Genomic DNA, 21913 nt, shown 5'->3' on the forward strand with positions numbered 1-21913 from the left:
GCCAATCATCGATATATCAAATCTACGGTAAAAAGGGGCTGAGAAATTTTTTTACAATCTCAAAGGTTTTAAAGGCTCCGTCGCAGCGAAGCGATACATAGAAATACTAAATTCTTATGCATCACGCGTGCAAATGAAAAAAAATTCAGGTTTTCTTGGTAAAATTATTCTAATCTGAAGATTCGCCGTTAATGTAAGATTCGAGCGATTCAATAATTCAACGACCAATTCTTAACTGGACTACCAGTTGCTTGAGGCACGCTGAGCAATTTTCATTAGAACAAAATGTTTTCACTTCAATTCATCATTCCTTTTAGCCCAATAGCTCAGAAATTAGTACCATGTGTTATATTACCTTTTTATCTAAATATAAATTATGAATCTACAGGGCTAAAAGGTAACTTCTACCTTACTAGCGCCAGCAAGAGGAAATTTCCATTCATATAGTTCGGTGTGACCTACTCCGGGTGCAATAGCCGCAGAGATTGACATCATTCACTGGTTTGACCTAATGAAGTCCTTTAGTAAACTTAAGATGGCTGTGGACATAATAATAAGCCAGTATGTCATTATAGTATTGAATATTCATAAATTACGTAAGCTAATATAAAAGAGCTCATCGACGATATGGACTGAAATGAGTGGGTAAACTTCACTTAGGGTTTCCACCGGGTTAAAAACTCCATTTCTATCAACGTTTCCAACTCCGAATTGGGGCTAATTCTCAGGGCCGCTGAATGCCGTTTTATTTGATTTTTGTTTTCTTTCTCTTAAATATAAAAGCGGTAGGAATCTTGAGAAATTTACCAACACAATTCACAGGGAAAGCTTCAAAACCTAATTTCGATTGAAATTAGTGCTCATGAAATAATCAGTATTCTTCCGATAAATAAATATCCTTTGGTAAAAAATATTTGTTCAAGCTTTAGACATTAAAAAGAGCATCTGTATCATGAGATAACACTTGATAGCCATTGCTAGATAATCACAAACCAACGTAGCAAAGGCGATGAGTAAAAAAAAACGATAATTTCTAATCGAAAGAGAATGGAAATAAAAATATTAAGCGTGTCTGCTGCCGAATTCACTCGCTGAAATTTATCAGCAATTAATTTACAGCATTTACTAACTATGCAGATGTAAAGAGGCAATACGTGGCAATATTGGGTTAGAGCGCTTTTTATGATTGTCATCCGAGTATTATTATCCACCAGCTTGATTTGATGGTGTTCACCCATCATTCGTTCGAATACCAATAGCGGATGTGTTTCCAAATGAAACATTTATGTTTGAGCCGTTAATAAAAGAATTTCATCTTATATATTTCTTATATTTTGAGCGGGTGTATGATAAAAACATGTAAATATTTCACATTAAAGCGTTGAAGATGTCAACCCAGGAAGCACAAAACATCCTTCCCATGCATAAATTGCAAAGCGTTAGTTAAACATATTACTTGCTCCACGTTTAGAAATGAAAAGGAGCAAAAGTTTTCGCCTTAAATTTATACAGTTTTATTAAGGAAATTCTACTCAAGATGTTCCATCCTTTTCAGTATGACGGTTATTTAAATGATCCTTTTTTTTAAATTTACATTGAAAAATTACGCAAAAGATGCTTATCGCCCAAAAACTTAGACAAAAAAACAGCTGCTTGCGTATATGTTCAATATGGGAAACTACTGCAAGTAAAACAAATCTGATCGCAGAAATATTGCCTACGCCCTATGCCATTGCTACTCTTTTATAGAGCACTCTTTGCAATCAAGATACGATGACTCATTACATTTCAAAGAGAGAGAGAGCATTCCCTTTGTTACAAAACAAGACCGTCCACGAGCCACATGATCTCCTAATACGGAGGCATTCGATCCCGCAATGACGCGGACTGAGCGAGATACGGGCCGGATTGGTTGAGGTTACAAAGGCGGTGCGTGGGTATTTTATAAGAGGAACAGAGCGAAAGAAAAAGGCCGAGGGAGTGGATTCGAAGGTGTATTACGACGCGGGGGAAGCCAGGGAAGAGCAGCAAGAGACTGAGACAAAAATCACTCCAACGAGGCTTGGGCATCTTATGCCTAACTCGGCCTTAAGGACGTCAAATTAATTTCCGTGACGGAGAAGCTGTGGTATTAGGGAGATCTCAACGCCTGTGCCTACACACGTTTTGGCCTTTGGGTAACGATAAGCAAGGCAGGTATTGGCTCCTGCAAATGTCGCCAAAATTGAATTATCACAGACTAAGTACCCCTGATCTTTCAGTGAAATGGCCAATAATTGTTAGATTAATATATTAGCAGCATGTTTTGTCTTATAACGATGACTGGGCTCAACTTTATCTACCTATAATCCAGTTTCTCTATTTACCTCAGAATTAATCAGAACTGAGATTGTTTCAATGCTGGCATCGCCTTTTGGTTACAGCGCAGAGCAAGCTAGTACTCTTGTGTTTCTCGAGTTTCTATCCCGTGCCTCGTGCGTCTTTTTACGTTAAACGAAAGATTGATTTTATGTCTGATAATTATTAAAAGTAAGGCTCGCGTTGAAATATTGTTTTGATTTGAGTTATTTTTTCAAGAAAAATTTATAAGCACGGGAATATTACTGATAGAGAATAGACCGTTGATAAAGAGGAGGATTGATGAAATCGATTTGTGTTATTGTCTTCGGGAAAATGGCGGAGACAATTTGTAGCTAAAGAGTTTGAGATGTTTTAAGTTTATAATTATCTGAAGCCACAGTTAGTGAATACAAAAAAGTAAATATAGCAACTAAAAATCTTATGGTAATTATTATGTTTCCAATTTAGATGGTATGAAAGGGATAGAACTACCTGTACGTACCAATGAGCATAGGACCGCATTTGGATAATTCAAGTACACACTAGCACAGACTCAGCCTTGAAAAATGATTAATTTGCGATAAAGATAAATATATTCCACACATTATTTAAAATTTTACATGCGCTGGCTATTTTATAACCAGTAAATAGGCCACATTATGTAATATCACTCAATGCTTTAACCCACAGATTATCTAGGAAAGAGTTGGCAGGAGATCATCCAAAATTAAGCTACAACCATATGAAACACACAATTTGTGGTAAAGAAGCCATTCACTTTTCTAAGACCAACTTTCCCAAGAAGTGATTGTTTTGGTGGTACTCAAAGGCTTAGCGCCTTTTTTTATGGGGCCCTTTACTCACGCATGGCGAAGTGAACCGCTGCGAGATGAAAATATCAAAGTGAGATGAATGTCAATTTTTTTAAAAAGCGTTTTTGTACACCTGACAAAAATTCGAATAATTGTACAATTTATTCCGCAATGGTTGGGACTATGACCTAGGAACAGAACCACGCGTGAAAGAGATTTGATATTCAATTAAATTTAAGTTTTAAAGGGTGAGTAATTATTTGTCTACGATTTTCACAGGATCACTCATCTACCTTAATTATTCTCCTCGCAGCGGATGGTCAACAAGACTGCAAACTGCCCTTTCTTATCCTTAGTCATAGTCCTAAACGTGATCAGGAATACAGGCGTTGATATCTCCCTATTAGCATGGTATCTCCTTTGAAAATTGTCTCTATAGAGATATGTGGCTACCCTACCTACGTGGCTATAAAATAATTTTTATGGATTTAATATGGACACCTAAAAATTCAGTAAAATTTCTCAACGAATTTGCCTCAACGAATTTGGCATCAAGTGTCCATACTGAATGACTTAAAGTCTCAGGCGGGGTAAAAAAATAGACTACAAAGTTTCATTGAAGATAAGTTTTGACGCAGAAACCGTGGTATTCGGGAGACATCAACGCCAGTGTTCCTATTCACGTTTAGACCGATAGGTAGTAAGTATAAGAAAAGGCGCATATTAGCTTCTGCAAATGTCGCCAAAACTGAATTATCAGAGACTATGTACCCCTAGGCCCCTTTCAGACGGGACGGCTTTTCGCCGGCCGCCGTCCACGGCTCCGCGCCGTGAAATTTAGGCAGCTTTCAGACGAGACGACTTTCCGCCGGTCGCCGTTCATGATACGGCGTGCCTATAAATACAGAGAACAGTACGGCAAGCAATCGGCACGACCATCAGCGACATTTATTCACTAGTTCTTAAGTCGTTATCATGGTTAGGTGCGAATTTTAAAATAATAATTTAAACTATTATACAAAGTTTATCTATGCTGCTGATATATTAACTTTCTTTGTAATTATCTGTGCGTGTTCGACATTAATGGAATAATTATATACTTACCATATTTGTTCATTTTTTCGGCCAATTTAGAATATGGGAACGATGAAATATTATTCATGTCCGTATTTCTTCGCTGGTCACGCTACTCTGAATTCCATAGGACTACACGGCGGACGGCAGAAGTCGACGCGTCCTAACAGTCCAATACACCACAGTGTTTATTTCACGCCGTGGACGGCGTACGCTGGGCCGGATTGAAATGGGAGCCGGATACCACGGCGGCCGTCCACGGTGCCGTGCCGTCCACGGTGCCATGTCGTCCACGGCGTGATTCGACTCGTCTGAAGACACCCATAGCGACCTACGGTTATTTAAAGCTACGGTGCCGTGCCGTGGACGGCGGCCGGCGAAAAGCCGTCCCGTCTGAAAGGGGCCTAAGCTTTAAGTGGCATTATCAATAACTATAATATTATATTATCAGTATATTTTGACTTTAAACGGTGACTGTAAAAACTTCAAATGAAATAAATCAAATTAAAGAAATACATCGATGATGCATCGAAGCTGTTTCAAGGCCCAACTTTATTTTACACCTTCAATCCAGTTTCTCTATTTACCTCTAAATTAATCAGAAGTCAAATTGTTCAAATATTGACCTCGCTTTTTGGTTAAAGTGACAAGCACATCCAGTGGTCACGTTTAACTATATTATTATCTAGAACAAGTGCGAAACTCTTAGGTGCGCTGGCTGGCTTGGATGGCGTTTTACGAGTACATCTACATCTACAAATTACCCTGCGAGCCACCTCTAGGGTGTTTGGCAGGGGGTGATCAATCACCAGCATGCAGCATGCATTTGGACTCCCACATGCACACCACACCGTCCAAGAAACGTCCCGTATAATAACAAACTATACTACTATATGCTGTTAGAAATAGAATATAGAATAGAAATTCAGAAACATGCAGTAAGTTTTACATAGGTTAGTAGGCTACACTACAAGTCATGCAATCTATTTACGCGTTCTATTGCTGCCGTTATAATCTCTTATTGATCGTGGAAAAAATGACATTCGGAATCTGTCTGTTCTTACGTGGGTAAATATGAATTTCAATTATACAATAAATTCGTTTGATTTAGTTTTTTAAGCTGTGTGACTACTGAATAAAATAGCCATTGCTTTAGCAGGTGTAATTCTTGTTGGTTATATGTTTCGAGGGAAATAGCCATTGCTCAAATATAAATTGAATATTTCTTCTAACGCAAACTAACGCATTTAGTATTACAATGCACTAAGCAAGAGTACTTATGTACTGAGTTGATTGCGTGCCTGAGTAAAACAGCCTTATTATTTCTAATTTGAGTATCAAAATGTAAACTTGCCTCAATATTTACAAGAGACTTTTGAGCATCAAATTTTAAACTCGCTCTTTAGTTTTGCGTGATTCGGTGACATAGGACATTTTGCGCCTATACCTGCCGCACTTAGGCAGAGTCAATAGAACTTGGATTAACATGAGGTTTCCTCTTCTAGTTGTTTACTGTCACTACCAAATTCTAAAATGACACTCAAAAGTAATTTCACTTTGGCACACCGTTCTGTTTCTCATCACACCATTCCGCATAACAGCAACCCTGGCCGGGCCACAGAACATATTCGCATAGTAAAATTTATGTGGTCCGGAGGTGGCGTAATGAGCCACAGACCACAAGTGGGCAAACGAGATTATTCATGGGACCCCAGGAAGACTAGCCCATGGGGTCGTGAAAGAAAAACCCATTCGGAAGGTCGTAAATTTTGCGAACTCACGCACAACGCGTTTCCTTCGCTTTTTTTTCACCTGCTTTCTCTTTTTCCATCTACTCCATCGGTTCGGTCCGAATTGGAGCGGTCGGACCTTTTTTCACGCCTCCTTGTCGCCCTCCACAGAGGGGACCGGCGGATTGAGAAAAGTAAAGCAATACAATGCCCGCCTTGCTGAATTTCCAAACGAAAATGTACGGTGGGCCTTTTCCGACCCTCAGTCGTAAACTTTCAGCCATTTGTACACACTAAAATGTAACTACTCCCAAGAGGCATTCAAGAAATTTTCAAATTATTTTCTTCTTCCCTTTAACGCAAAAAAGTCGCACCCAAACCGTACCAACTCAGTATATAGACGGCATAAAATAAACTGCGTCCAATCTTTATTCGCATTGGCTCACCGGTATTGTAGTTGACTTTCCTTTAGTGGCCAGGAGATATAAAAAATAAATCTTGCGAATACAACGGGAATAGTAAACGGGCGTTAAGTGCGCTTAGTAAAGTAAGTGGGTCTATCCGCAGGGCTCGATCTTCGATTAATCCCATCATTCAATGCCTCTGAAAAGAATTTTTACGATCGGAATGCAGTCGCAGGGAAATTAGACTTATCTCTCGCGCCATATCGGCATTCATTTCCGGAAAACGGGTACCTACTAGGCATGTGTGTGTATCCTAGAATTTTTTCCCATGGGCAAGAAACCATTCGCGGCGGCAGTTGGACAAGGCGCTTACGTAAAAAAGGTCCACCGGCAAGAGAGTATATTTTCCCTACTTTCACCGTCGAGAAGTTTCCTTCGAGAGCGCTACATGGGTAGTTCGCCCGAAACGAGGTGAAAATCTTCGAAGATAAAGTGAATGTTGGCACGGAGTAATCACTCTACGTTACTTTTCTTAATCCACCGCCCCGTTAAAGCTATAAATCGTAGCTGAAAACTCAATAGCCCATAGCTATGGAGCTTTCGCAAAATAATCATAAATGTATCACTGAAAAATAAAAGAGTCAGAAACTGTCACGAATGACGATGCATATTTTATGTAAACAAAAACTTTATTCACTATATTAGCTCTTCAAAGACGCCCGAGCGGCTAACTTAATTGATCAAGCAGAGCTATCAAATACTTAAGACCTAACTAAGGACTACTAAGGCCTAAGTAAGCGGTAGTTCGCGGGGTTCCAATCCCCCCTTATATCTTGGGATGATACAGCCTTACATTTACCCCCACCAAGTAAAATCCCTCTCACAAAATTGCCTTCCTTCTCCAAAATTACGAATTACACAAATTAGAAAACTTATTCAGGAATATGTGTTGTGGAAGAGGGAAGGAAATATGGACTTAAGCATCAGTAAATTAAGGTTGTCTCCATTTTTGCGTGTGCCGAGTGGTAGAGCGTGTGAAATGATATCCACGTACGGCGTATTAACTAGGCCGACACCGACAACATCTAATGCAAGCGCACTCACTAACTGCCTCATCAAGCTCTTCACTCGTCATATGTCACAATAACCGATTGCTACTCCCTCCGAATCCACAGTCTACACCAGATAAAAGAGGCCAGGGGAGAATTAATCGCTGGAAAAATCAGAAAGTGACAAACTGTGGTCACCAATGGCGATGCTTAATTTAGGTAAACAAAAACTTTTTTCACTATCTGAGTTACACAAATACGTCTTAGCAGCTAACTTAATTGATCGAGCAGAGCTATCAAAGTATTAAATATAATAAGAGTAAAAGCTCAATCAATTCATTAAGTACTTCGAAAAAAGTTAATACAAGTCCTTCGGGTGAACATTCGGGTGATTAGGGTAACCCGAAAGCAAACATAAATGAGTATTAATTAGATTATATGGGCGTTAATTGTCATTCAACCAGAGAAGAGAATGTCAATGGTGAGAAAAAATCTACAGAAGAAAAAGGAAACCTGCAATTCGTATTATATTCATTCCTTACCATAAAGTTAAGTAACCCCGACAGAAAACAAGGTCACCAGTGTAACCTTCTTTGTACGCTATAATCACAACATATTCTTAAGCCGAAGAGACATTCAATTATAGGAAAAATCAATGTGCTGCTCACCTGGAAAAGTTTTCAAGCAGTTTCACACGATCGATTTTACGACAAATTAACCTTACGACTCCATAAAAAATTATATGACTGAACTTCAAATATAACGAAAATGTTTACCAATAAAATTGAGAAAATTTCTCTACTGAAATCTAGATTCTTTCACCGTCTTTACGAGTACGGAAAATACATCAGTGCTATTCGGTTAAAACTGAGGTAACACCACTTGGTATTCCAGGAATCAAAAATGCAATTTGGTGAGGGAGACGTGGAGAAACGCCAGTATGACGAAATTACTAAATCATCAATTGGAACGAATGTATTTTTCTCAGCGCCGTGGGCCCGTAAATGTAACGCCATCGTCGGTGATCTACTAAATGTCCTTGAAACCAACCTCACGCAGAATAGAAGGGATCTCGATTTTCCCGAGAAAATTTCATCATCGGGCATTGAACTCAGACTCTGACGAGACCAACACGTCGACCTCTTCGACATACGCTCCCATTATATGATGAGGTCAATCAAACACCTGAAAGAGGAGTAGATGCAATGTGACAGGGCAAAAAAATATGGCGAACGAGATGGTAAGATAAAAAAAGTTAAAACTTATACAAAAGGCACGGAGGTATGATTGATAAGGTATTGAGGGAAAATTTATCATTAGAAAGAGGAGAAAATTAAAAATACCGATTATAGCATTCATATAATTGTTAGCAGGAAAGATTGAGACAAGGTAGTTTTACAAAGACATAGAACTAACACATCTTAATTGACAAGACTTAGCCTAACGAGACTCATTAATTAAGGGGTCCGTATTCCAGCATCCCAAATTTAATCACACATAATTACGGCCTGTGTCAACCTCGAAACTCTTAGCGCAGAGCTATTTCGTACACCCTACTATCCTAGGTGAGCCGCTAAGAGAACAAAATATTTTATACCTCTCAATCCCTCCAATTAATACGCCGTATAATCCTCTACATAACAGTCTGCAGTGTCTCATTAGCTGTAAATGCACCATGCAAAAACATCCTCTGCTTATCTCACATACGATATATCTGGGTACCAAAATCTCCATTCTTTCGGTGCTACCGCGTCGGTTGTTTTTTGATGACAACAGTTTCGCTGGCATTGCTGCCAGCGTCTTCAGGTCGAAGATGCCGGTCCACGATTTTCGTCCTCCTTATATAGGCACTCAGTCCCGAAAATGTAGTCATCAAGAAACAACCGACGCGGGAGCACCGAAAAAATGTAGATTTCGGAACCTCGACACCGCGGAAACCTACGCAGTGTTGTTAGAATAGAACAACCACAGAAACTCAAGACCAAAATCCGAAGTCAGATCTCAATCTCAAATCAAGTCCTTACGATTCAATTCCTGAGCCTTAATCTTTAATGCTGCCGGTAGCTTCAAGGTAAGGTCACAGAGAATTCGTGACTCGCTCATAGATAACAGGAATGGCACAGTCATGGGCCACATAAAGCTATCACCCCGAATCTATCTCCTGTCGTGAACGTAGGACGAAACGAGTTCGTCGACGTCGACAATTTTGCGTGTGACCAGGAGGCGAGTATGTAAGTGTATTTTTTATCGGAGAGGGCGTGGCGTCAACAACCCGTCCTCCACCTTTCGCATCGGCTCATTTTCCCTGCTCGCGACCCGAGATGACGGCGACCGGACCATCACCACCGCGGACACACGCTCTCAAACTTTCCCTCTCGATTGCAACGCAAGGTGGCGCCCTGACTTATAAATCCCTCTCCTACGGAGCCGCCACCTTCTCCCTCCATCCCTCTCTGTAGGTAGCCATTTCTCTCACTCTCTTCTTTGGCATTTTTAAGCCACCGTAGTTATCATCTCCCTATCTGTTGTCATCGCTCCATTAAGAAGCAACCGTGCTGACCTTAGTAGTGTAGATTTACGTATATCCAAGTGCTGGCCATTTTCAATACAATTGTTACATTTTTAAAACAATCAAAATTTGATACGAGGAATAGGTGTTTGGTATCATTTCAAAGAATGAATTTTGATTTGTTTATTTCCTTTTGTTTATTAAGAGGCTACGCTCAAAGCGCGCAAAGTGTTAAAGAACTGATCTGCCTCTATCCCTCATCTTGCTCACAAATCGCGCTCTGTTAATGATCGCCCCCTTTGTTTTTCAACTTAATGAATCCAACGCCACATCCAACAGTCTAATTTCTCGCTCCTTGCGTCGTAAGCATCATTTAAAAGTAAATATATCTCGGTAAAAATTGCATGCAAATTACAAGGCCAGAGGACTACTGGATTTAATTTACTATAATCATTTTCGACGATTTTCGGACGATTTTAGGCATCATAGTCTTTCCAGACGGTAAAACTTGCTTCAGCTCACCCACTGGCGTCTTTATACTCGCACCACTAATGCGCTGACAAGGGAAATAGCTCAAAAACGCTGTATTTTCTGTAAAAAGATCATGTCACGCCAAAAATTGCAATTTTCGGCATTTAGTCCTTTTTAACACGAGTACAGTTGGTAGAGTGCTGCATGTAGTGTGATTTTTATGATTCCCATGAAATCAACATACAGTAATATAGAAGATCTTGAAATAATAATACAATATGCCAATGGTTAATCCTAATGGAGGTATACTCTGTAAGCGAAGTATATCATTGGGCAGAAAGAATTACGTAGTAACAGTGAGTTTGCCAGTCAGACTGGAAAGGGTTGTGAATTTAAATATGTATTCGTAAGGATTAACTTAAAACAGCATGTTTACTTCATAGGTTAACCAAATTTATAGGCTCTTAGAATCATGCTATGCATAAATTTGCCGTATTATTAGATGGGGGATGCACGACAATATGGGAGAGGCCACTGTGCTCCAGGAACTCGATTCGTCCAGCTAAAATTTTCTAATCGCAAGTTAGTGTACGAGATGTCGTATCATGTGGAAATCACAGATGAACCTCATCTGGTAGTAATGATTGCACACTTACATAGTCTGGGCTAGGTCACGCTCTATCTTTAATTATCAACTATCAACTCAACCTACGAGTTGAGTTAATATATTGAAATAGTGGGCTGCCAATTATATTCCTGACTTATAATTATTACTTAAATGAATAAAACAATTCCCAGTCTCAACTCCCATTTCTCTGCGGCCCGATCACAATCAAGATTTTCCGAGCTTTTCGATCGCGTTACGTACTTATGACAATAAGGACGTTTTGGACATGTTCCTGTCATCCTTTGGTATGCCACTAAGTCCCCGAAGATGACTTTAGCAGAGTAGAAGCAACGTTTCGATTATTATAAAGGTGCGACAATTGACCTATTGAGCGTTCAGGGGCCATTTTCATCTCTTGTCTACTGCTTTATATCTTGGCAGGTAAAAATATTCATTGGCTGGTATTTCTTTCTTTTGGCCGCTACCCAGAATTACCTACTCAGGTCCATCCTCCTGGTAATCGCTCTCCTTATTCCACCCCCTTAGTGTCCCACCCAATGAAGAGTCGGCCGTGTTGAGCAGTCAGTTTCAGGTAGCTACTGAGTTCCAAAAGATGACTGCTGCAACGAGCCCGAAACGTTATAATACTATGAAGGCCGCTATTTCTTTCTTTCAGCATCTACCCATGGGTCTCCATACAGTTCCACCCTTCTCGCAATATCTCTCCCTCTTTCAGCCCCTTCGTATCCCATCAAATGAAGTTTTTGTCGTGTTGAGCAGTCAGCTTCAGGTAGATACTTAGTGCCAAAAGATGACTGCAGCAACGCGCCCGAAACGTCATCACTATTATGAAGGCACAATTAAAATAAACCTACCGTGCGCTACTCTAAGTTGCCTGTTCAACCTCTTGGCTGCTTTCTTGTATCTTGCTAGTCATTCATATCGATTGGCTGCTATTTCTTTCTTTCGGTATCCACCCATGGGTCCCAGCCTACAAGTACCACCCTTCTCGCAATATATCTCCCTCTTTCAGCCCCCTTGGTGTCTCTCTCCCTCCTGTAGCTTTCTCTCCCTCCTTCCATCCCTTCCACCTCGTCCACTCTCGCCCGTCGCACTCGTGGGGACCACTAGGCTGCCAGCGCGAGCCGACACCGCCACCACCCCTTGCGTATAAAAGGTGAAGAAAAAGCAACAATGCACTGCCAAAGCCTCGGGAAGCCTAATAGCCGATGGATTCCTCGAACGAGGACGCTGCCCGGCGTCCGAAAATCAAAACGGCCGGCGCAATCTAGTCAACCGGAAGGGGGCGGTAGGAAGGAGGAAGGCAACAAGAGTGAAGATCAAGAGTGCGCAGAGCCTGGGGGAGGAGTCGAAAGTTAAATCAAGCGAGCACGCAAGAACCACCGAGGGGGAACCACGCCCCAACGTAGCGAAACGAAAAAGCCTCAGCGGACGCAACAGTGGGCTCACTCCTGCACAATATTTTATCATTATTTTTTTAAAAGATTTTTGAAGATGAGGACCTTTAAGGTGAGTGTGCTATCATCCATCAAAGAAGATATTTTTCGGGGAAAGGCTTCTACGGTAGAGGGAGAAATGGCGAAATGGGAGAGAGTTTGAAAGCAGAAACACGCTCGCGTCAAGAATATAAATACATTTAGCCCGAATCCTGGGGAATTGGTAGCGGATATATTGCCAAAAAATGAGGGATGGAGAAAAGAGGGACACAAATTCACTGAAAATCACACTATCGGCGTTAGATCGAACACGATATTTCGCACGATGTTCGAGAAAAAGATCGGGGAGAAGATTGAGAGCGTTTTCATGAACTCCGATGGATTTCACGGGCAATTGGTTTTTTTTTTTGCGGCGGCATCGGCGGAACCAATAATTACGCCAAATATATATTTAAGTATACACACGCTGGGATACATATATTTTTTCGCGTGACCGAGAGCGAGTTCTCGCGCAAATTCCCCGCAATCCTAGTCTGGAAGATTGAAGAGTTCGTTGGCCCCGAATCGAAAGTCACGTGCGTGCGGTCGGCAAGCGCTCTTTTTGAAGTGTCTCTCGCGCTAGTAAGTGTACGAAGAGGCAAGGGAGGGGAGGGAATGGGAAGGTATAGGGAGAAAGGCTCGCTGGATGCTGTGCGATCGCGAGACTCAGCCGGTGCATAGGGGATCTGCCTTGTGCGGTAGGAATGCCACCCCGCCCCACGGATTATGGGCTAAGCCCGTAAGGAGCCGATTGAAATGCGGCGCAACGAGCCACTCCGGGCAGTGGTGCACGCAGGAACAAACGAAAGAGACAAAAAAAAATAACGCGCGAGATGGTTACGGAGGGCGGAGTACGTACACGAGGTCTAATTTGTTCACTGGATTACTTTTTCATCCTATTCGGAAAAAGGGCAAAGGCGGTCTGGTTTCACAGGCGCATACATACAAGCAGAGAAAGGCTTCCAGTCGTAACAAAATTGTGCTCGAGCGGTCGAGATCACGAAGCCGCCGCGGAAGATAATTACAGGGCGCGAGTACAGTTAATGCTGGAATAAATAATTACTTAGAGTTTATCCCGTGACAATCACTCTTAAGAAAAGCAAGGGATTCACTTCTTTGAGAAAAAATACAAAAAAAATTACGTTGCCTATTCATTAAGAAGGACGCGAAATTAACATCTACGCAATATATTTATCTTTCAGAAAAGACATCCACTAAGGAAATAATTCTCTCCCTTTCCAACAACTCCCTTAAAAGAGCCCCCCCCCCAGCCAATCCACTCCCCAATACCAACAATGAATGACAGCGTTTAAGCACATAATAACGTAATCGGAGGATAAAATGATGAGGATAGATTAGAATAATCTTTAACTTTGCACAAGGTTATAGATGACCCATGGTGCAGTTTGATATGTCATCTTAATGGGTCTAGGATTCACTCAGAATACGATAGTGGATTTATCCGTCAAAAATTTGGCACCGTTCCATGGCGTCTAGCCTGGAAATATGAGAACTTATTCACCTAATAGAAAACCACAGTAATGGTGCATTTAAGTCAACGATGAACATTACTCTATAAAGGATTTTCCATGCAAAAATATCGATGACTACGAGTAAACTACTCTCACCGAAAGACCATATTTGAAACACCACAAGGTATTCTAGCCATCACATCACAGTTTTTAAAATTTGTAAGTTTCGTTCAGGACATATAATTCGAATCCTCCATACCTTTCTACTGAATTACTTTGAAGGCATAATGTACCGAAAAAAGGAGGGCATTGCCAACCTAAAGCAATAATAACATTGACATTAAAAAATATTCAGTTTATATAAAATCCGATGTTTGTTTCGGTGGGCATGTTTAACAAATGATACTCACATATTATTGAGCATTCTGCAATCCAGCGAGGGTAAAGATCAATTAAATTAAATTAATTAATTCAAGTCTCATATTGCAATGAGGATCACCTGTGCATCTATTTGTAATTGCATACCTTTTTAAAATCCACCAATAATCATTTAAGATTTTGTTTCTTTTAGCAAATACCGCATCACATGATAAAACTAGAGTACAACTTTTTCACCAGCAGGTAACACCAGCTGTATCAATAGTGCTCCTGGCTTTCATCGCCTGCCAAGTGAACCAGGTCTCTTCGATGGATCTCACACTTTACCCCTTGGAAGAGACCGGTGGCTGGGAGGTGGTGAGGAGCAAGAGGTCTCCGGTGGCACTCAGCTACGACATCGACCAACAGTTCGAATCGGGCCTGGGGCCCCACCACCATCACGTGGAGCACCACGCACTGGCCCTCACCCACACCATAACCCACGGCGTGGCGCACCCGTTACCCCACGGCCTGGGCCACGCCGTCTCCACCACGGCTGGACACGGACTGCTGCAGACCCACCCCCCACCGGCCTCCCTGCATCCCCATGCTCACCACGCGCACGTCCACCACATCCACAAGGTCGGCTACGGCCACGGTTACAGCCTGGGAGCCTACAAGGGATACGGCCCAGCCCCCCACTCGGTCGTGAACCTGCACTACGGCGGCTTCGGAGTCGGGATCGGCTACGGCGGGCACGGTCATGGACACGGCTTTTTCGTGTGACCTACCTCGGCAGGAAAACGGGATGACAATATCCTGGAGCAATGCGGAACTAGTCGTGAGGGTGAGGCTCACGTGTTGTGGGGACAGGGGGTGCTCGGGAAGGAAGGCCACGCCTTCTTCGGCTATAACATTACGTAATGCTCAATTTTATGCTCAAAGGAACGATATCATTTAGTCAGTTTGCGTAACTATTTACTCAACTGGGAGATTAAGATAATCCTCTGCCCTGACTCTCAACTCTGATCCTAACGTTGACCTTGGCAGCTAAAATGGTTCTAAGGAAAGCAGCAAATGCAAATGCGGTAGTCAGGGATACCTCGCGTCGATTAAATAGGTATTGGAGAAGTTAAGACCACACATACCTTGCTCACAAAATTACGAAAAGCTCAAGTTTATGCTTATCGAACACCTTAATCATACCCACCCCCTTTTTTCAACATGGATACTTATGCTAACCTGGACGGCCAGCAAGGGCTTACGGCAAGCAGCATTAGCGAGGTAGACTATCGGCCAATGGAAAATGGCAGATATTGTCAAACTTTGATCCTAGACTTTAGAGAACGCATGGTGACGCTCGATGTCGCCACGGTTAAATTTATCCTCCTTGAAACTGTACGAATACAAAATACTGGATTTTCTTCGAAAGTAGGAGCTGCATGTAGGTGGTTAATTCCCAACTGTCAATCTGGTTCAGATGTCTCCAGGATTCACCCAGCCACTATCAAAATTCAACGCTTAACGCCATTAAAAGAAAACAAATTTTATTTTGGTGAGTGGAAAGGAAAAAAGCAATAACTGCAAAGGATGATTTACTTCGGCGATTCTGATGTTGATTAGCGTTATTGCGGGAAATGTTTAAACTTACAGGCAACATTTTCAGTAACTATTGCGGTCTAGCAGTGGCTAACTTTCATTCATTCGATTGGGAAACTTCGAGATCAACGATAGAATTACGTCCAAAATTCCGAATCGATATTTCTTTGAACTTTACTTCGACAGATCACCCCTAACCTACTGCCAAGGACTTCTACCGGGCGTATCAGGGTCAGGCATCGAAATAAGTTCAACAGATTCAGGCTTCAATTGGTGGAAGTTAGACATATTTAAGTAAATGAAAGGTCGTAGCTCTTTTCCACAATAATTTTTAATGCGTACAACGCGTTTCGGCTCACTGAGCCATCATCTGGTACAATACCAGATGATGGCTCAGTGAGCCGAAACGCGTTGTACGCAGTAAAAATTATTGTGGAAAAGAGCTACGACCTTTCATTTACTTAAATATCGAAATAAGTCCTTCGTGTTCCCGGACGAAAGTGCACCTTAGTTTCACGGAACATAAGCAAGATATCCCTCCTTTTTCCTGCTCGGATTGTAAAAAAAAAACATTCTTTCACGCTGGTGGAGCGAAGCCGTTTTATTTTTGTACAAATTATTCAATTCATAGTCGACCATTGGCTGAAAAAGAAACGATTTAATCACCAAAAATAATAGATTACGACCATTGATATGAGAGACAAAGAATACGCGTAGCATACTATTGTTTTCGAAAGAAAAATACTTTTAACTACGATTTAACAAAAGCATAAAAATAAAAAGTGTTAAGCAGCTGCATTTAAGAGAGTTATATTGCATTGGAAAGAGTGAAAAGTTTTTTTTCGTAAGGAGGAGGGCTTGGGCCAACAAAAATTTCAAGTTAAAGCATGATTCGGTTCACATAACGAGTTTGTAATTATGAAGATGCATTCATGGAACGAATATAACTATATTTGGATCAAAAGAACACTTTGATAAATATACTCTATAGTTAGCAATGTTCCTATTGAGCGAAAATGAATTGTTAACCACAGAAAAATCATGAAACAATGATTTTAATGAGACAGAGCTTGAGATACTAAATAAAAAGAAGGGGCACAAGAAATTTTCACCGATAAAGACACTTCAGTCCAGAGAAAATTGTGCTACTCTGACGGAAGTGAATTATCAACATTCTTCTCCTACATTACCATTACATTCTAATAAGATAATCATTGAAAAAATTCACACATGTTAGCTTTATTATCAGAACGGTGCTTTCAAAATCCTTGATTTTAGTAGTCTTCCAAGATAAAAATGTACGATAAAACCCTAAGTTAGTTTGGAACAGCAATGAGTAGCCAAGATGTCTGTCGATACGGCTTACCTTGATGCTTGGGTTACTTACTTTTTGATGGGGTTTTTCCGAGCATAACCTCGTGCCGGAAATGTTGTTGGTCTAGCGCGGAATGAAACGAGAAAGAGCCATAGACTTCGGCTGGACGCGTCCTTGTTTTGTATGCCAACCAATTAAAAAAGGGGTCAGCGGTAAAAAAAATTGAGATTCTCACATGGTGATAACAATGACGACGACGAAGCCCAGGAGTTAGTCTCCGTGAGCAGTTGGCTGTGACTCCGCATCGGATTGTAGAGGTCTGTCCCCGCTCAAAGCCGATGCCAAAGTTTAGCCCGATCGACTGTTATCAAGACTGATGGAAAACTTTTTCAAAAATAAAATATTAAATAAAAATCACCACTATTTGGTGTTCCTTAAAAAATTTTATTGTGGCTGAAAATACTCACTACTGTGTACCGCATCATCCATACCTTATTATGATGTGATAACTGTGATTTATTTTGAAGAATTTTATAATAATTAAAGGACTGGAAAAATTGACATGCCCCGTGTTTTATTTTGATCACTTATTATGACTAAGAAAGAATTTAATATCTGAGGTTCCAATGATTTTTAATCGGAACAAAATTAATATAAATTCAGTGACTAAGACAGCAACGGCATTAAGATGAAGTGGTACGTCATCTTCTTCATCCTAGAGATTATGGAAGGCTTTGCAATCGAAAAATTGCAATGCAGCTGGAGACACTCTATACCGATTAGAAATTCTACATAAAATGTGTCTGCTTCGTGAGCCTATTACATCGTAATTATTTCATAATTTCCTGTTGCGTAGTAAGTAGTAGTTACGAGTTCTATTTGACACAAACAAACAACTCCCTAGAAAAATAGACTACTTTTCCACATTTATAAACTCTTCTGATACATATTTACAATCGCTGATTTTATTATCCATACGGTTTCAAGACTTCTATGCCTTACCCTTGCACAAAATGACCGTGGATGCAGTGGCGCAGCGAGGGGGGGATTTGATGGATAACCCCCCCCCCCCCCCCAAAGCTCAGAGAAGTTTTTATATTTAATCCATTTTACTTAATTGGATTGATATAACTAATAGAATAGAGTAAGTTTTAATAAAATATCCCTCACAAAAACCGTAAAACTCACCATTTATCTTAAAATTCCGAAATGTATTAATCTCGCACCTACCGATTATCCTGGTGGGTATTCCATACCCCCACACACCCCGGTATTAGTTGCACCTTGTTTTGCTTGCACAGCATTAATTCCTGGCTGCGCCCCTGGGTGGATATCCTCTGCATAATAAGTGACCGTCACTCGAATCACTTCAAAATTGCGACGCTGAAGCCGATGCACCAGTTGGCATTAATTACTTTTTATTCCCTTGATACCATTCACTGTTATGCTTAGAAACATTAAAGGCTGATATTCTTGTTTTTAGATGGTATAATTTATATTTCGCAAAATAGTGCCAATTTCTTGCTTGGAGACTAAATAATTTAGCGCATGAATGTGCACACTTAAAGAATATTTGTGATAAATCTCACATTAGCATTCTTTTAAGTCTGCATACTAGATTTTTTTGATGAAAATAACCTTCTCTAAAGAGGGGCTTTCAAGCCTTTATCATATATGAGAGTGACTGACATTACATACTTAACCCGTGACTATGCACGGTAACTCTCTTACCCCAAAATGTGTTAATGTTGTATAATTTGTTTATTTTGTCCATTTGGTATTTATTGTATTTGAACTCAACCACTATGTTATATACTTAGGCGACGAGTAGTTTTTTTTACATTAAATTGTTTTTGAAAACATCAATTTTTATTGGTGGGGTAACTGAGTTACCCCGCACAGCTGTTAGTGGGAAGGAAAAAAAAACTTTTTTATTATACGAGTGCAGGGATAAAAGTTGAATGCAATAAATTTTATCATATTATAAATTCAATAACGCCAATATTCTTCATGATGGCACCTTTTGTACTTGTTTTTTCATAGCATGTTGGTCAATGTACAGTTAAAATAGCAAAATATGAATGATTCCTGCCATTTTGCACCAAATAAATTGAAAAAGTTAAAACCAGCCTACAATGTATTCATGAATTATACAAATTATTGTATCATTGAAAAAGAGCAACGGTGTTAAATTGCAGGAAAGACTAGTATACAGCATTTAATTTATGAATTATGAATGGGGTATCTGAGATCCCAGTCGTTCGCGTAGGTTTTCTAGGCACAGTCACGGAAGGGTGAAATAAGTTGAATAAATAATCACTTATTTTTAAATACGCGAATTATTTAACTATTCAATTGGAACCTACCGACATTTTGTTACGCCGGGAAAAAGTATTTTGTCAGAGACAATTATTACAAAATATTTCAATTCGAAATAATAGGATGTAGAACCGAAAACGTGTTTAAACAGAATTTATCGTTCAGAAACCCTCAAAGCTTTGATATTTAAACGCTCCTATTTGCAAAATATAATTTTAAAAATTCAATATCAGCATTAATGGAAACTAAATTAAAGAGAAACATAACTACTCCTTAGCTACGGACATCAAATATTAAAAAAAACATTGGTATAATATTAATATCGGAAGATTTTTAGCACCTCATTGACATGATGCACATAGGCAAAGGGAAAATACTTAGCTTTCATCTACTAGTAGACATAAATAATATTTCACGAATTATTATATACACAAATTATGCACAAATATTCGCCATGTTTTGTGAATTCGCTGATTAATCATGGTTACGGTAACGATTCAATTTCGGTAAATATAACAAAAAAAGAACAGCAAAAAACTGCATTCATACCAGTCCTACTATAAAAAGGTAATGAGCTAAAGAACGCTGCTTAATTATAAAATCCTTTGCCGTGATGCGACATGACATTGCTTTCAGGAGAGAAATGCGGGAAGTGCAAAGAAATTAAAATATCAGAAAATACTCACTCATTTACTTTCTCTTAAAACCTCTCTTGCCACCTCGATTGAGACATCAACTATCATTCACTTAACTGGTGAAAGCATATTCTTATTTCGAATTAACTACTCAATCAACACGAAAGGGCGATTAATTTGTGACGTAATGGTGCTACTAGCAAAGAGAATGCTCTAGAGTCAATTTATATTAAATTATCCATTTAAAGTTTACCAGTTCCTTTTTCAATGCATGAATTAACACCTAATACAAGCCCTCGTTGAAAAAATATCACCAAGTTAACACTTACTTTCACTCCCTCCGTATACGCACGAACAATGGTCGGAAACGCCAAGCAGAGTGACTTTCTATAGCATTAAGACACCCTGGAAACAGTCCATTACGTAAATTTAATACGTTAAATCGCATTTATTTATGGTAAAACGTGGATGTATAACACATTTTCAGGCTTCACTTTATGGAAACACATTGAGATATATGGAAATAAAATCACTTCGTGAAGTTCCACAGATCATGGTTAGGTAATAGAGCTTTATAATGACTGTTTAAGCTGAAACCTTGGTCGGTGAAATTAATCTCCATGGAACTGTGATTTAATTTCTATACATCGAATAACATGTGTCAGAATTCGGATAATCATCACCGGAGACACTGGAGCCAGGATTTTGTGCTATTGCTTGTAAAATATTCCGCGTTATGCATAAATGGGAAAAGAAAGTGGGCAATGGAAAATGCGTTTTTCAACTGAATTCAGGCCAGCAGAAAACGAAAATTAAAGTAACTCTTTACTGATACTTGAATCAAAATTAACGTTTCAACAAAACACTCCCTCTTTCTCTGAGCTACTGGCAGATATGTATAATGAAGTGTGACCTTGTTTGTTTTCCAAAGAGTGAAGCCAAAGCATTCCGCTCAAATGTGCGTGAAATGAAGTCATGAAACTACGCAAAGTGAACGTCTTCACCACATTTCACTCTAACAGGCAAGGTTTTTTTTTCATCTAACGGAAAATTTTTACAACGAAATTCGAATTACGAGTACTTTGAGGGAGAACGGCCATTCTTGGGAAGGTACATTTTTGGTTAATGCAGTACACAGGCAGGAATCAGAGTTGTTAGTTTTTCTGAGTAATTTAGGCATACCGGGACTAGCAACGGTGATAACTTTACGGAATGATTTTTTCCCTGTGGATTTTGCGCACAATTTGCGCATTGCGGGTGATTTCGTAAATTTATCACCGTGGATAGTCCCGGTATACCTAAATTAGCCAAGAGTGGACACCTCCATGAGTTCAAAGTTTGGGCTTTGCTCTCTGGCTGTGCGCACGATCTGGACTGCGCGTCACATAATATGCTCAGCAGTCCATACCACCTTGTCCGGTAGAGTCCTAAAAATTTCCATACATTTCTGGGTAGTTCGTTCAAACTGCTGGCAATGTGAGATGTGGCGGTCGATACAGGATTGAGTAAATCTCATAAGCATATTAGTAAATGTTATTCGTAAAATAAAAAATGAAATCAGGTAAATTTCATCATACAAACAACCCGTTACCAGTGGCGGATCTATGGGGGGGGGGAGCTAAGGGGGCTACAGCCCCCCTTGGACATCCAATTTACACTAGATAGAATGACAATTTTTTTTCGGACCAGCAATACTTCTGGAAATTTACCCTATACTTAGCCCC

General features: G+C 40.1%; 1 protein-coding gene across 1 annotated transcript; it reads left to right on the forward strand.

The window, feature by feature from the left end:
- The first annotated feature begins 12211 nt into the window (after positions 1-12211).
- On the forward strand, positions 12212-15669 carry LOC124174110 (kininogen-1). The gene is made up of 2 exons (XM_046553239.1): positions 12212-12526; positions 14586-15669. Exons 1-2 carry the CDS (start codon positions 12512-12514, stop codon positions 15105-15107), a joined length of 537 nt encoding a protein of 178 aa, XP_046409195.1. The 5' UTR covers positions 12212-12511; the 3' UTR covers positions 15108-15669.
- Positions 15670-21913: the final 6244 nt, after the last annotated feature.

This window comes from Ischnura elegans, chromosome 2 (assembly GCF_921293095.1).
Source record: "Ischnura elegans chromosome 2, ioIscEleg1.1, whole genome shotgun sequence".
NCBI classification, from domain to species: Eukaryota; Metazoa; Arthropoda; class Insecta; order Odonata; family Coenagrionidae; genus Ischnura; species Ischnura elegans.